The sequence below is a fragment of the Panthera leo genome, chromosome E1, assembly GCF_018350215.1.
Source record: "Panthera leo isolate Ple1 chromosome E1, P.leo_Ple1_pat1.1, whole genome shotgun sequence".
In the NCBI taxonomy this organism is placed as follows: Eukaryota; Metazoa; Chordata; class Mammalia; order Carnivora; family Felidae; genus Panthera; species Panthera leo.
The window spans coordinates 45,750,250-45,764,428 of record NC_056692.1 but is presented as its reverse complement, the minus strand read 5'-3'; the positions used below and the strand labels follow the sequence as shown (position 1 = coordinate 45,764,428).

The following is a 14,179-nucleotide window of genomic DNA, read 5'->3' as shown; positions in this document are numbered from 1 at the left end:
TTTAAAAGTGTTTATTTTTGAGAGAGAGTGAGCAGGGGAAGGGTAGAGAGAGAGGGAGACAGAATCCCAAGCAGGCTCCACGCTGTCAGCGCTATGGGGGCTCAATCTCACAAACTATAAGATCATGACTTGAGCCAAAATCAAGAGCTGAATGCTCAACCAACTGAGCCACCCAGGTGCCCCATCCCTGGAGAATTTTTAATGTTAGTTCATATTCTCTTCTTACATCTTCAATGTACCTATTATTAAAAGAAGAGACTTAAGTTTTTAAGGTAATTTCCATGATGCCTCTTTGTGAGGTTTTCTCTGTGGAAATTTAAATGGGAGTTCTGGATTTTGTAGTAACAAAGGTAAAAGATGAGCTAACAAATGGTTGCCTTCCAGCCTTTTTGCTCTTTACAATAATACATCTGAGAATTAAGTGCTGCCAAGTGGTCTTGGTATCCTCACTGATACCAAGAGAGCCCAGTTCCATGGCAATATCTCCCTGTCAACTCCATCAGAGAGGGCAGTCATCGTTACGCTTCTGACAGATGACAATGCTCCCCCATCCCTGCCTAGTCATGACAGGTCCTTTTTAATATAATGTCCCTGTTATCTTTTATATAAGGTTGGACTCAATTTGTTAGAATTTTGTTAAGGACTTTCATATCTTGTTCATGACACATGCTGGTCTGTAGTTTACTTTTTATGTAATGTCTTTGTCTGGTTTGGTGTTGAGGTAACATTGGCCTCATAAAGTGTTCCTTTCACTTCAACTTCTTGGAGCGGTTTGTGTAGAAATGGTATAATTTCTTCCTTAAATATTTGATAGAATTTACCTGTCAGGGCATCTTTCCCTTGCAGGAAAGTGTTAAACAACAAATTCAATTTATATTTAACAGCTATGAAGTTATTCAAGTTATCTCTTTCTTCTCGAATGAGCTCTGGTCATTTGTTATTTCAAGGAATTTGTCCATGTCATCTAAACTGTCAAATTTATTGGCATAAAGTTGCTCATGACATTCCCTTATCCTTTTAATGTCTGTGGGTCTATAATGATAGACTCTCGCATTCCTGATTTTGGCAATTTGTATCTTCTTTTTCTCCTGGTTAATATGGCTAGGGGGTTATTAATGTGATTTTCTCAAAGAACCAGCTTTCAGTTTCATTAATTTTCTCTTTTCCTATTTTATTGATTTCTGCTCTTTATTATTTCCTACTTTGCTTACTTTGATTTGAATTTCTTTTTTTTGTTGTTGTTGTTTCTTAAGAAGTTTAGTTCACTAATGAAATAAATTTCTCTTTTCTAAAATAAGCATCTAATGCTATAAATTTCCTTCTAGGCACTTGTTTAGCTGCATTCTAAAAATTTTGAGGTTTTTGTTTTCACTATTTTTCATTTAAAAATATTTCTAAATTCCAATGTGATTAAAAAAAATTTTTTTAAATGTTTTATTATTTATTTTTGAGAGAGACAGACAGAGCATGAGTGGGGGAGGGGCAGAGAGAGAGGGAGACACAGAATCTGAAGCAGCTCCAGGCTCTGAGCTGTCAGCACAGAGACTGATGCAGGGCTCGAACCCACAAACTGCGAGATCATGACCTGAGCCAAAGTCGACTCTTAACTGACTGAGTCATCCAGGCGCCCCTCCAATGTGATTTTTTTTGACCCAAGTATTATTTAGAAATATGTTGTTTAATTTCTAAGCATTTGTGAAATTTCCTGATATTTTTCTTTAAAAAAATTTTTTTTAGTATTTATTTTTGAGAGAGTGAGAGAGAGTGAGCAGGGAAGGGTAGAGAGAGAGGGAGACAGAATCTGAAGCAGGCTCCAGGCTCTGGGCTATGCACAAAGAGCCTGATGCAGGGCTCGAACCCATGAATTGGGAGATCATGACCTGAACTAATGTTGGATGCTTAACCAACTGTGCCACCCAGGTGCCCCTTCTCTCTCTCTCTCTCTCTTTTTAATGTTTATACATTTATTTTGAGAGAGAGAGAGAGTACACATGAATGGGGGGAAGAGGCAGAGAGAGAGGAAAGACAGGAAAGAGAGAGTATCTGTGCTGATAGCATGGAGCCTGATGAGGGGCTCAATCCCATGAACTGTGAGATCATGACCCAAGCTAAAACCAACAGTTGGAGACCCAACTGACTGAGCCACCCAGGCACTCCTCCTGATATTTTTCTATTACTGGTTTCCAGTGTAAACACATTGTGGTCAGAGAATACCGTAATGGTTTGTGTCCATTTAAATTTACTGAGACTTGTTTTATGGACCAGAATATTGGTGTCTTGGTGAATCTTCTGTGTATACCTAAAAAGCATCTGAACTATGCTATTGTTAAGCGGACTGTCGTATAAAAAATAATTAAGTCAAGTTGGTTAATGGAACTGTTTAAAGTCATCTACATGCTAATGGATTTCCTAATTGTTCTTTCAACCACTGAGAGATGAGTTAAAATCTCTACATTTGCGGATTTCTGCCACTTTGAAGCTTTGTTATTCGGTGCATAAACATTTAGGACTGTTACTTCTTCCTGACAAAACGATCCATTTATCATTATGAAATGACCTTCCTTGATAGGTAATCATTGTTTGTTCTGAAATCTATTTTGATATTCTTTGCTCTGAAATGGGTGAAGGAGGGAGATAAGGAGCATACATTATGGAATCCAGGACCAGCAGGAGCAGCAGGGACTTACTCTTCATTTACTAACCCTTTCTAAGTCTTTTTGGGAGACTGCACTGGTCATCTTCTTGAAGAATTGGATTTAGATCTCTCCTCTCAGAAAAGAATGCAGAGTTTCACAATATCGTGTTCCCAGGTGAGAACAGATGCCAAAGAGAGTATTACTGGATCTATGTGATGTAAGGGTTGAACTTTACTGGATTTGCCACTCTAGATATACTTACCTGCCACTGTCTAGCTACATTGGCTCTAGTGATGGTGTGAACTATTCCCATGGGTTGGAGCTGGGTCCCTGTTATTAACATCCTGCTTCAGACTGAAGGGTTGGCTATAGTGGCTACTGCTAGTCATTTATGATAATCATGAGCACAAGTCAATCAATGTCTTGTGTAATGCTGAATAGACTCTCTCCTCTGTCCCTGGACTTCCTGGTTGTTGCTGAGACATGAGATGCAGTAGGGCTACTGGATTTGTGCAATAGTAAAGTAGGGGAAACAATGCCCTAGGAGGGCTAACACACCAATGTGAGACAGGAACTAGCAGTAATAGCCCCTTGTAATTCCCCCTTCCATAGTTAGGAATTGTATGGTCTCTCTGAAGATTTCAGTTGAATAAAGCAATCACCTCTGCCAGCTCTGTAATTCCTTTTCTTATATTTGTTTCTTCTTTGCCTTACTCCCCTTTCATTCACTTGTTTCCTTGGTTTATACTCCCTTAATATAGTGTTAGCACATAACCTTTTGTCTCAGGCTCTGAGGAATCTGTGCTAAGGAAGTCTCACTGATGAAAATGTTGGAAACTATGGGCCACATGTTCTTGTAGCTAATCCAAAGGGGGCATCTGGGTGGCTTAGTTGGTTAAGAATCCAACTCGTGATTTTGGCTCAGGTCATGATCTCACAGTTCCATGGGTTTGAGCCCCTGCATAGGGCTCTGTGCTAACAGCGCAAAGCCTGCTTGGGATTCTCTCCCTTCTCTCTCTCTGCACCTTCTCCACACTCTCTCTCTCTCTCAAAAGAAATAAATAAACGTTTAAAAAAAAGCCAATGTTCAAGTCATATTAAGTTATTACATTATTTTGGTATCTAATCTAAACTACTCACTTTAATTAAAAATTAATTTCATATATTCAGACTTTCAGTCATAAACAGCCCAATAGTTCCTAACCATTTTGCCACCAAACATAATATTGCACCTTCCCCAATGAGATTATTATGGATTCCATGGCATTATTGTATAATTATAATTTCTAAATGTGTTCAGTGATAGCATATTTATAATATGTGTGTATGTACCTGTGTGTGTTCTTTTAAAGTGGATGTATGCTTCTTATCCTAATTTCTGAAAACTGTCTCATTAATTTAAAATATATTTAAACTTTTATTTTCAGTAAAACTTGACTGAAATATAATTTCATTTGGTGTAAAGATATGGTGATTCAGCTACCTTTGTAATTCTTTGCAAGAAGCTTGGAGTTCACACAGCTGCTAGGGTCAGTATGCTGAAAGGCAGAGAATGGAAACTCTTGTTTCCCAGAGGATTTGTCTACATGTAAAATGCCTGTTATTTAACCCCTTACCTTTTATGTTTTTTTTTTGTGTGTGTGTGTGTGTGTGTGTGTGTGTGTGTGTCCAGCAGATGTTTTTATTATTAAGTCCCAGATTTGGCTCAGATATACCTGTATCTGTGTGGTCCCAGCCTGGTATAAACCCCTTTTCTCCAGATAAACCATGAGCACATGGTTTACAGGTGTGAGAAAGTAGCAATGGGGTTCACTATTTTCAGTATTTCAAATAATTTACAAATAATATGCTTACTGTTAACTAGTTACACCGTCAAACTTCTGTAAACATAGCGAGGATTCTATCAAGGGTGACAACAGTAGTTATTCTCATTTAAGCAGAAGCTTTGGCAGAGATACATGTTTGATAAATTAAAAATGAGAAACTACTAAATAATGAATAGAGGGATGGTGAACATTTTTTCAAAACTATGAGATCTACCAACAAAAATTATGGAAGACCTGATCGGTGGTGGAAAGATTTGAGAAACTTTGAGTTTGTAGCACTAAGGTGGTATTGTTCAGTGGCCTATGGACCCTACTTTATTACTTAAATGTGGCCTATGGGCCCTACTTTATTACTTAAATGCTAAAGTATGGAAACCAATTTGACAATAAATTTCATATAAAAATTTCATATTAAAAAATTTATAAGTAAAAATCAATTAATAAAATCTAGTTTGATATAAAAAAATTAAATAAATTAAAAAAAATAAATGCTAAATGTTATAATGAGGGAGGGCTTTTATGGTCAAGGTATTTAAAAGTAAAGACAAGCAAAACATCTAGTTTTCCCAGTGTGAGAAGAAAACTATGACTATTGTACTATTTGCATAACCTATTATTACACAGTTCACCCATTTTCAACTATGAAGCCTCAGGTATTTCTTGCCTTTTTTCACTAGATAGAAATGTATCTAGTCCCTGGCACACAGTATATGCTCAATAAATATTTGTCAAAAGGATGAATAAATGGTCTAGAATGCATAATGGTCTAGGATTATTGGGGCACAGAAAGTAAAAACAGACATCTCACATAAAATACCAGAAATAAAATTTTCTGGGTAACTTCCCATTTAGGAATTTTGTGCATTTTTGCTTCATTGATGCTTTTCATGAACTTGGTAACTTCTGGTTAATTCCATTCACCCACCTATCCAATAAATTTTTACTAATAACTAATATGTGCAGAATATGGGAACAAGATAGGTCCTAAATCCTTAATCTGAGAACACAGACAGTTCTAGGCAAAAGAGGCCATATACAGAAAAATAAAGGCCAAAAAATGAAATCTATTTTTAATAACAACAGGCTAATGTCTGTGTATTATTCAACTTTATGGGTGCATCCTATTTTACTTAACCATTCCTTTATGGTGAGACTTTATATGATTTAAGGTCATCAAGGTGACTGAAGCATCAAGAATGCAGTAATATTTTCGTGCATGTGACTACTAAAGGTTCAAAAGTCCAAAGCCCATGCATGCAGTCTTTGTGCCAGATAAGCTGGCCTAGACGAATTAAGCACTCCCATGTGCAAAGGAGTAACTGGTTCTTGGTTAATTCACTTTGGTGGCTGTGTGAAAAACAGACTTGGAAAGGACAAAATGAAAAGCAGAGATAATACTCAGGTTTGTATTACTCTAAGTCTGAGATAATGGGGACTACCAAAGCATACTAGAAAAGATGAAAATAAAATTCAGGGATAAGAAATTTAGGGTGGGGGCAGAGAAATGACAAGGACTCCTCTCAGCTTTTCAGCTTGGGTTCTTGGGTAGGTAGTGAATATTTTGGGCAACTTTATACCAATAAATTTGAAAAAGAAAAAAACCATAGCTAAGGAAAACTGATTCAAGAAGAAAGAGAAAACTTAGAAAGTCCTAGAGTATTAAATACAGTGGAGTAGTAATTAAAAAAAATCTACATGAACATCAGGTCCAGATTATTTTTTTTAAGTTTATTTATTTATTTTGAGAGAGACAGAGAGAGAGAGAGAGAGAGAGAGAGAGAGAGAGAGGCTGACCCCCAAGCAGGGGGTCCAACTCACTAACTGTGAGGTCATGACCTGAGCCAAAACCAAGAGTCAGACACTTAACAAACTGAGCCACCCAGGCACCTGGTCCAGATTATTTTAATGGCAAATCCTGCTAAATATACAAGGAGAGGATAATTCCAATCTTTCACAAACTATTTCAGAGGTTATAAAAGAGGCCACTCTTCTACATTTTATTTCTCTATTTTATTTTGTTAAAATATTTAGTTACTTAATGACTATATCTTCATAAAGACTTCTCATATAAATAACTTACAAATTAGAAACTATTATGCTAAGTCACGAGGATATATAAAAACTGTAAGACATGAATCCTGCCTTTAAGAAGTTTGTAATAAATTTTGAAATCAAGAAATGGAGTCCTCCAATTTTGTTCTCCATTTTCAAGTCTGCTTTGAGTCCTCTGAGTCAGAGTCCTCTGAGATTCCACATGAATTTTAGGATGGGTGTTTCTATTTCTGCAAAAAACTTTGTTGGAATTATGATAGTAACTTCAATAATCTGTAGAAATCTTGAGATATATTATCACTTTAACAATATTAAATCTTCTAGTCTATGAACACAGATTATGTTTTCATTTACTTGAATCTTTTAAAATTTCTTTGCAGTATTTTCTGTTTAGTGTACACTTGGTTAAACTTATTCCCACGTTTTAAAATTCTTTTTCATGCTATTGTAATGGAATTGTTTTCTTAATTTTCTTTTTTAATTGTTCATGGTTAGCATATAGAAGAAATGCAACTGGTTCTTGTGTGTTGATTTTGTATCCTGCAACTTTGCTGTAAAAATATTCTTTTTTATCTACTCAATACTTATTTTAAAGGAATAAATTCACATGTTGATATATATGCATTTAAATAATAGAGATATATTTAGTTGCCATGGCATTAATATCTGCTATACTATCTAGTGTGATTTGATAACCTTTAGAAGGAAGCCAAATGAGGAAGAAATATTTTCTTTATTCCTTAACTGATCCCAGTATGCCTGGCTTTTTCAGCTGTTGTCATTTGTTGACCAGCCTCTCCTCTTCCCTTCTCTGAACCCTTTATCTTCTTTGACTTTGGTAACATTATACTGTCCCAATTCTTCTATTTGTCTAACTACTCCTATCCACTGGCTCATTCTCCCACCTCTAATTTCCTGCTCAATTTGAATGTGCCCTAAGATTCTGTGCTCACTCCTGTTTTCTTCTCTGTACGTTTCCTTTCTTCAGATCCTCATTTCCCAAAACTTCACTAATTTCCATTTGACTGACTCCCCTTAATAAGTATACAATAAGCAGAACTGAGAACCTCCATGAAACTCTACTAGTTCAGTGAGGAATGAACATTTTCTGAACCACTTCCGTTGGCAGATAGATGAATCTACAGGAAGAAGTAGACAAACCTTTATATGTACATATATACATATATATATATATGTATATACACACACACATTATATATACATCTGAATATATATATACATTATATATACATCTCAACAACTCAACAGCATTCTTTTTGAAAACCTTAAGCTTGTGTATTATTTTAAAAAGAAAAAAACCCCCACAAAATGATTAATATAAAAACCAACTCACCAATGATGCCGCTATCTCTGCTTTCAAGGGTAGAGGTTGGACTAGTAACAGCCCCGTAGCTGCAGTCCTTGGCAGTTGCATTTGTACTGACTGGCGGGAGGGTGGAGCAGGGGCTACTGGCTGGTGGAGAGGCAGTGCTACTAGTCAAGGTGGAACAGGGACTTATCCGCTGGGTGATTGCTGAAGTCTGAAAAATTGGAATGAAAAATAAAAAAGATAAACTGATCGGGTGCTGATGTAAAATATATCTTAGGCAAAACATATGCCTTGATGCGAAAAAGAAGAAAATGTACATATATAGCTTTTACATCTACTCAGTACTAGTTGTTTTTTTGCCCTCCAGAATAAGAGATTCTGCCTTGTACAATTAAGGTGAAACTGGGTAAATTTAACACAAGCAGAGACTGTGGCCAGTTTTCCTGCCTCAGAAATTTCTAGTGACAAGTATTCTTTATCACTGCCATGAATTGATAAAGGAATTTTTAATTAAGCACAAGTTGTCCTTGCTATTTCTTATCAATAAGACTATTCTGAAGGCTTAGAACTTAGTCTTGTTAATACTCTTCTTTGGATTGAATGCAGAGAAAATGCCTTATTCTGAGAGTCTATCTAAAAAATCAATCAATGTTCATTTAAAACAAAACTAAATAATTTCTCTGTAGAAACCGATTACAGACTGAAATTGCTTTGTATCTTGAATAATTCTTATATCTGAGGTCACCTCATTTTAAAGTTTTTTGACAGGAAGGAGTGAATAATCATGAAAAAGACTGGTGGTAATATATCCTGGCTTACACAATTTAAGGACATGCACTTTTCTTTAGCTCTTTCTACCCAAATAAATCGCCAAAATAATGAATAAAAGTATCTATTTTTTCAAACACTAAAAAATTTTATCCTTTTAAAAATGGTTAGTGATCAATGAAAAAATTACCTGAAGGAACACTAATGACAAATTTGACATCTTAAAATGTTAAATTTATTTTTTTATTTTTTTAAAAATTTTTTAAAGTTTATTCATTTTTGAGAGAGAGAGACAGAGTATGAGCAGGGGAGGGGTAGACAGAGAGGGAGACACAGAATCCGAAGTAGGCTCCAGGCTCCGAGCTGTCAGCACAGAGCCTGACGCATGGCTCGAACTCACAAACTGTGAGATCATGACCTGAGCTGAAGTCGGATGCTCAACCGACTGCGCCACCCAGGCGCCCCTTTAAATGTTAAATTTAAAAGAAGCCTTTCAACTTCTTTACCTATACAGTCACTATTCATATCCTCTCCACTAAAACTGAGGGTTTACATTTAGCAACTTGACTGGAAAATGTGTTGATTACTAGATGTGACAAGATTAAGGCTCTTTTTAGTCACCCTAAAATGAGTTTTAGATACAATCCCTGGTATTTAATCACATGTGTTGAATCCAGGTTTTGTTTTTAATTTAAATGCTATAACCAGATCACAAAAGATACATTCAACTTAAAGCACAAGTGATGTTCGCAGAACCTTGCAACCAAGCAAATCTTTTCAATCATATTAATAATATTAGGAACTGATTTTTGTTAGTAATACAATAACTCCTCAGATCTATGTCATTTCTCTTCTACTCTGTAATTTTTCTTCAGAGGAGGGAGGAGTTTCAATTTCTTTGTAATCTCCTCTGCTTTTGTAAGATGACGTTGGCCTACCAGAGCAATGATTTGTAACTGGGCATGCAGAAGAATCACCTGTGGAGTATAGAAGGACAAGCTCCCCAACAAAACTGACAGACACAGAGCCCCACACCCCAGACGTACTGAATTAGAATCCTCCTCAGTTAGAAACTGACGTGGTGAATTTTTAACCTCCTCAATCCTCAGTTTAAAAAATATGTGGGTAGATGAAATGAACTATACTAGGATTTTTTTTTTACATTAAATATATCTACAGTCATTCCATATTGAAAAAGTTTCATTTTGGTATGACTCTATTACTTCCATAGCAACTCATTTCCATTTTTAGATAAGATTCTCAGTCTGTTCTTTAAGAGAGGAAACTGTATTATACACATAATATAGCCAATGTGGAGGTTAAGCCCAAATGACATCTATTATTTTTACTACAAGTTGCTTTCTACAAAATGAAGCTTATATGACAGAATGTATGTTTTAAAAGCTTTAACTGTAAAAGCGAAGCTTAAAGATCAAGCCATTTAGAAAGTGGTAATTTGCTCATGGCTTATGAATTAAAAGGCAGGCTTTATATTTACTTAAGGAGGCTAGTTAATGAGATATAGAAATCTCTTCTAGGCACAAAAGACAACATTAACCCTTCTCCAGGCTGAGAATGGTTTTTTCCATTGTGTTCTCTCAGATCTCTGCAGAAGGAGCAGGCTCTGCGAAAAATGCGAGTCAGTTTTTGACATGTTAAATTTGAGATGTGTGTTGGACACACAGATAGAAAAGGTACAGGCAGCTGGAAATACACTGGAGTCAAGGGGAAAGGCAGGGCTAGAGGCAATTCAGGAGTTAAGACAATATTAAACAAACAAACAAAAGAATGGAGGCGTTTCAATAAGATTAGACGCTCCAGGAATCTGAATTTTATAAAAACTGCCCAGGTGATTGGAAAGTGCCTCCAGCAAAACCAATGACCTAGGGAATGAGGAAAAAAAGAGAGAAGTCTGAGAAGAGAGCCCTGGAACACCTGAACATAATCCACATGATCCAAATAATCCTTGAAGACTATTATTTTATGACAAAACTAACATATAGCATAGAATCTTCACACATATTTGTTAAGAATATACAAGATGAAATTAATTTATCATCTTCTAGAATAAACTGATTCACTATAGGACATACATTTAAAATTTTTTTTTTAATATTTATTTTTGAAAGAGAGACAGAGCACGAGCGGGTGAGGGGCAGAGAGAGAGGGAGACACAGAATCTGGAGCAGGCTACCAGCTCTGAGTTGTTAGCACAGAGCCCAATGCAGGGCTCGAACCCATGAACCATGAGATCACGACCTGAGCTGAAGTTGGACACCTAACTGACTGAGCCACCCAGGGGTCCCTATAGAGCATACATTTTAAAGATTAAGAGCCTACAAATGAATCCAAGTCTAGTATTTCCTTTGCTACATTTAAACTAAAAAATAGCCAAAAGAAAAAATTGCTAATATTTGTAAACTTTCTGACATGAATAGTTAGATCATTAATTTTTTAGATTTTCTCTTTTCTAACATATGTATTCAAAACTAAAATTTCTTTTTGAGCACATCTTTAATTACAAGTTTTATATACTACAAATATGTAAAAATATAAGTTGTGTTATATTTTGTTATTATTTCGGTTTAAAATATTTTCTAAATTCTTGTGATTCCTTCTTTGAAAGTATATTAGAAGTATATTAAAAGCCAAACATCTGGGGGATTTTCTAAATTATCTTTTAGCTATCATTTTCAAGGTTATCATTCTGTAATTGATTAATTCTACTACGATCACAATAATTAGAATCTTCTCAAATTTGCGGAGACCTGCTCAGCACATTGTCAACTTGGTAAATAATCCACATGTACCTGAAAACGAAGTATACTTTATATTTCTGGGTGTCATACTCTCCATATGTCAATTCTCTTTCTTGGCTTATGCACTTATTTATTTCCTCATTCATTCCACAAATGAATCAAAACCAAGTGGCTTTTTAAACCTATAACTAAAAGATGTTTCATAAAGTAAAGAAATACAGTGATTATGGAAAATCAAGCTATGTCATCAGGCCTCAAAAGTCGTTCAAAAATTGGGATTCTTCTTCTCAGAACATACACATATGCATACACCCTGCAACATTTTCCCTGGTATAACAGGCTGATTTATCCCATGTTTCATAGGTGATAGCAAGCAGTTTACCTGATTTTCATCCTGTACTTCCATGCTGTATTGGTCACCTGGCTGAACTTCCGAGACTTTCTCTCCGAGGAGGAAACCCAGACGAGTCATGAGTGTGTTTGCTGCCTCATCTACAGATGGAGGGGGACCAAGTTCCTGTTCAGCATCACCTATAAGAGGCAGACATTGAAACACATGAATCTTTCAAAATAAAATGACCTCATCCTGCAACTAATCTTATATTCAATTCAGTCATTTCCTTTGTTTTCATTCTAAACCCAAAATTACAAGGTCCCTGCCTAGAAGCTGATTTTACCACTTCTGTATATTATAACTGATAGATGGTTTACTCGTATTATCTTCAAAGTATCTACTTGAAACACCTGAGTTTGAGAGAATGTCTGTAATCTATTGAATAGAGGATGTTTCCTATTTCTTTAGCAGTTAGCCTTCCAATTTGGTCCCTGTGTTGGGATCTAACTGCTGCTGTAATCGCCACCTTCATTTAGGTTTATTTTCTTTTTCACGATTTTGAAATTAGTTCAAACTGACAAAAAAGTTTCAAGAATAGTACAAAGTACATTTTTCCCTTAACCATTTGAAAGTATGGACATGATGCCCATCATCCCTAGTTAGTATGTATCTCCTGTAAACAAAGACATTCTCTTACATAGCCACAGCGCCAGCACAGATACTAGGAAACTAACATTTGGCATTGCTATAATCTCACTCATAGACCCTATTTAAGTTTTGTCCTGGTACTGTCCTTTCTAGCAAAAGGATTCATTTCAGGGACATACAGCACATTTCATTCTTCGTTCTCTTTTAATCTGGAACAGTTCTTCAGTCTTTTCTTAACTTTCATGACCTTGACACTTCTGAAGATAATATGCCAGTTGTTTTGCACAATGTCCCTCAATTCGAATTTATCTCATGTTACCCCTGTGGTTTGACTCAGGTTATGCATTTCTGGCAGAAATATCACAAAAGTGATGCTGTGTTAACCTTGATCACTAGGTTGTGGTAGCATTTGCCAGATTTCCCTACTCTAAAATTACACTCTTTCTCTTTGGTAACTAGTAAATATTGTGTGTGTGTGTGGGGGGGGGGAGGGATACTTTGAGTCTATGTAAATACATCCCGCTTCTCAACAAATTTTTAAATTAAAAAATATTTTTGTGATAAAATATTCATTCCAAGATTTGCTATTTTTACACGCACAATTCAGTGGCATTAAGTTCATTCACAATGTTGTACAGCCATTACCACTGTCCATATCCAGAACTTTTTCATCATCCCCCAAAGAAACTCTGTACCCATTAAATAAAAACTCCCCATTCCTCCCTCTTACTAGCCCCAGTTACACTCTATGAATTTGCGTATTCTAGGCAAATATAAATGGGAATCACACAATATTTATCCTTTTATGTCTTGCTTATCTAACTTTACATCTTTTCACGGGTCGTCCATGTTGCAGCATGTATCAGAATTTCACTCCTTTTCATGAATAAATAATACTCCATTGTATGGATATACTACGGTTTATTTATCTGATGGTGGACGCTTGGGGGTTGTTTCCATATGTTAGATATTATGAATAGTGATAGTATGGACATTGGTGTAAAAGTATCAGTCTGAATCTCTTCTCAACAAACTTTTTGCCCACTATTTTCTAGCATTCATTAATCCATTACTCTTTCTACTGTTTAGTTTCTTTTCCTCACCTATTTATGTGCACTCAAGATTTCCTATCTATTCAGTGAGTTATAATCTGCTACTATCATTAGTTATTTTGTTGCTCCAATTGTCTCCAATGTGGTCAGGGTAATAAGCCCTTCCAGTTTGGCTCTTGGAACCCTCTAACAGACCTGTGTCATTTTCTGAGCCTTCTTTTCTTTCTGGCACAAGATGTTCCAGGCTCATTTTTTCCCTGCCCTAGCCCTAGAGTCAGACACTTTTCCAAGAAGCCCTGGTTCTTTTTAGTGGAGAAAGGTATGTTCATTGCTATTAGGACATCACTGTCCTCCAGGTCCACTTGGATAGAGTTAAGCAGTATAATCATACACATAGATACATCCTTACACATTCACACATCCTTACATTCACTCTCACTTGCAAATCTGTATACAAACACACACCCCAAAAGTTCACGGTGACACTCTAATTCCAGTTCAATATGATAAGGTTAATTCTAACGGTTTTTTTCTCACAATTTTTTCCCCCAAAGTTGTAAAATTGTTCTCCAATAGTGAGAAATCTGCTCCCCCCAGTGCAAATAGTGCTCATCCAGCAGTGCAAATGTCACTGCTCCTCACTGCCACCCTGCACAGAGATGCTCTATTCACCCTGGCTGGGGTCCTACCCCATGCCACAAGAGCCTGACTAGCACTTCCCCCACAGTCAGGGTCATTTTTAAAAAACTGATATATAATTCACACACCATAAAC

At 36.2% G+C, this 14,179-nt stretch overlaps 1 protein-coding gene across 11 annotated transcripts in view; it reads right to left on the bottom strand.

Annotated features, from left to right (window-relative positions):
* TANC2 (tetratricopeptide repeat, ankyrin repeat and coiled-coil containing 2) overlaps positions 1-14,179 on the bottom strand; it is a 361,357-nt gene that overhangs the window by 134,325 nt on the left and 212,853 nt on the right. For all 11 annotated transcript variants that reach the window (XM_042916896.1, XM_042916899.1, XM_042916900.1 and 8 more), the window contains 2 exons: positions 11,754-11,902; positions 7,869-8,055 (listed from right to left, as the gene is read on the bottom strand). In XM_042916896.1, coding sequence (XP_042772830.1) covers positions 7,869-8,055; positions 11,754-11,902 — 336 coding nt within the window. The remainder of the gene's footprint in view (positions 1-7,868; positions 8,056-11,753; positions 11,903-14,179) is intronic.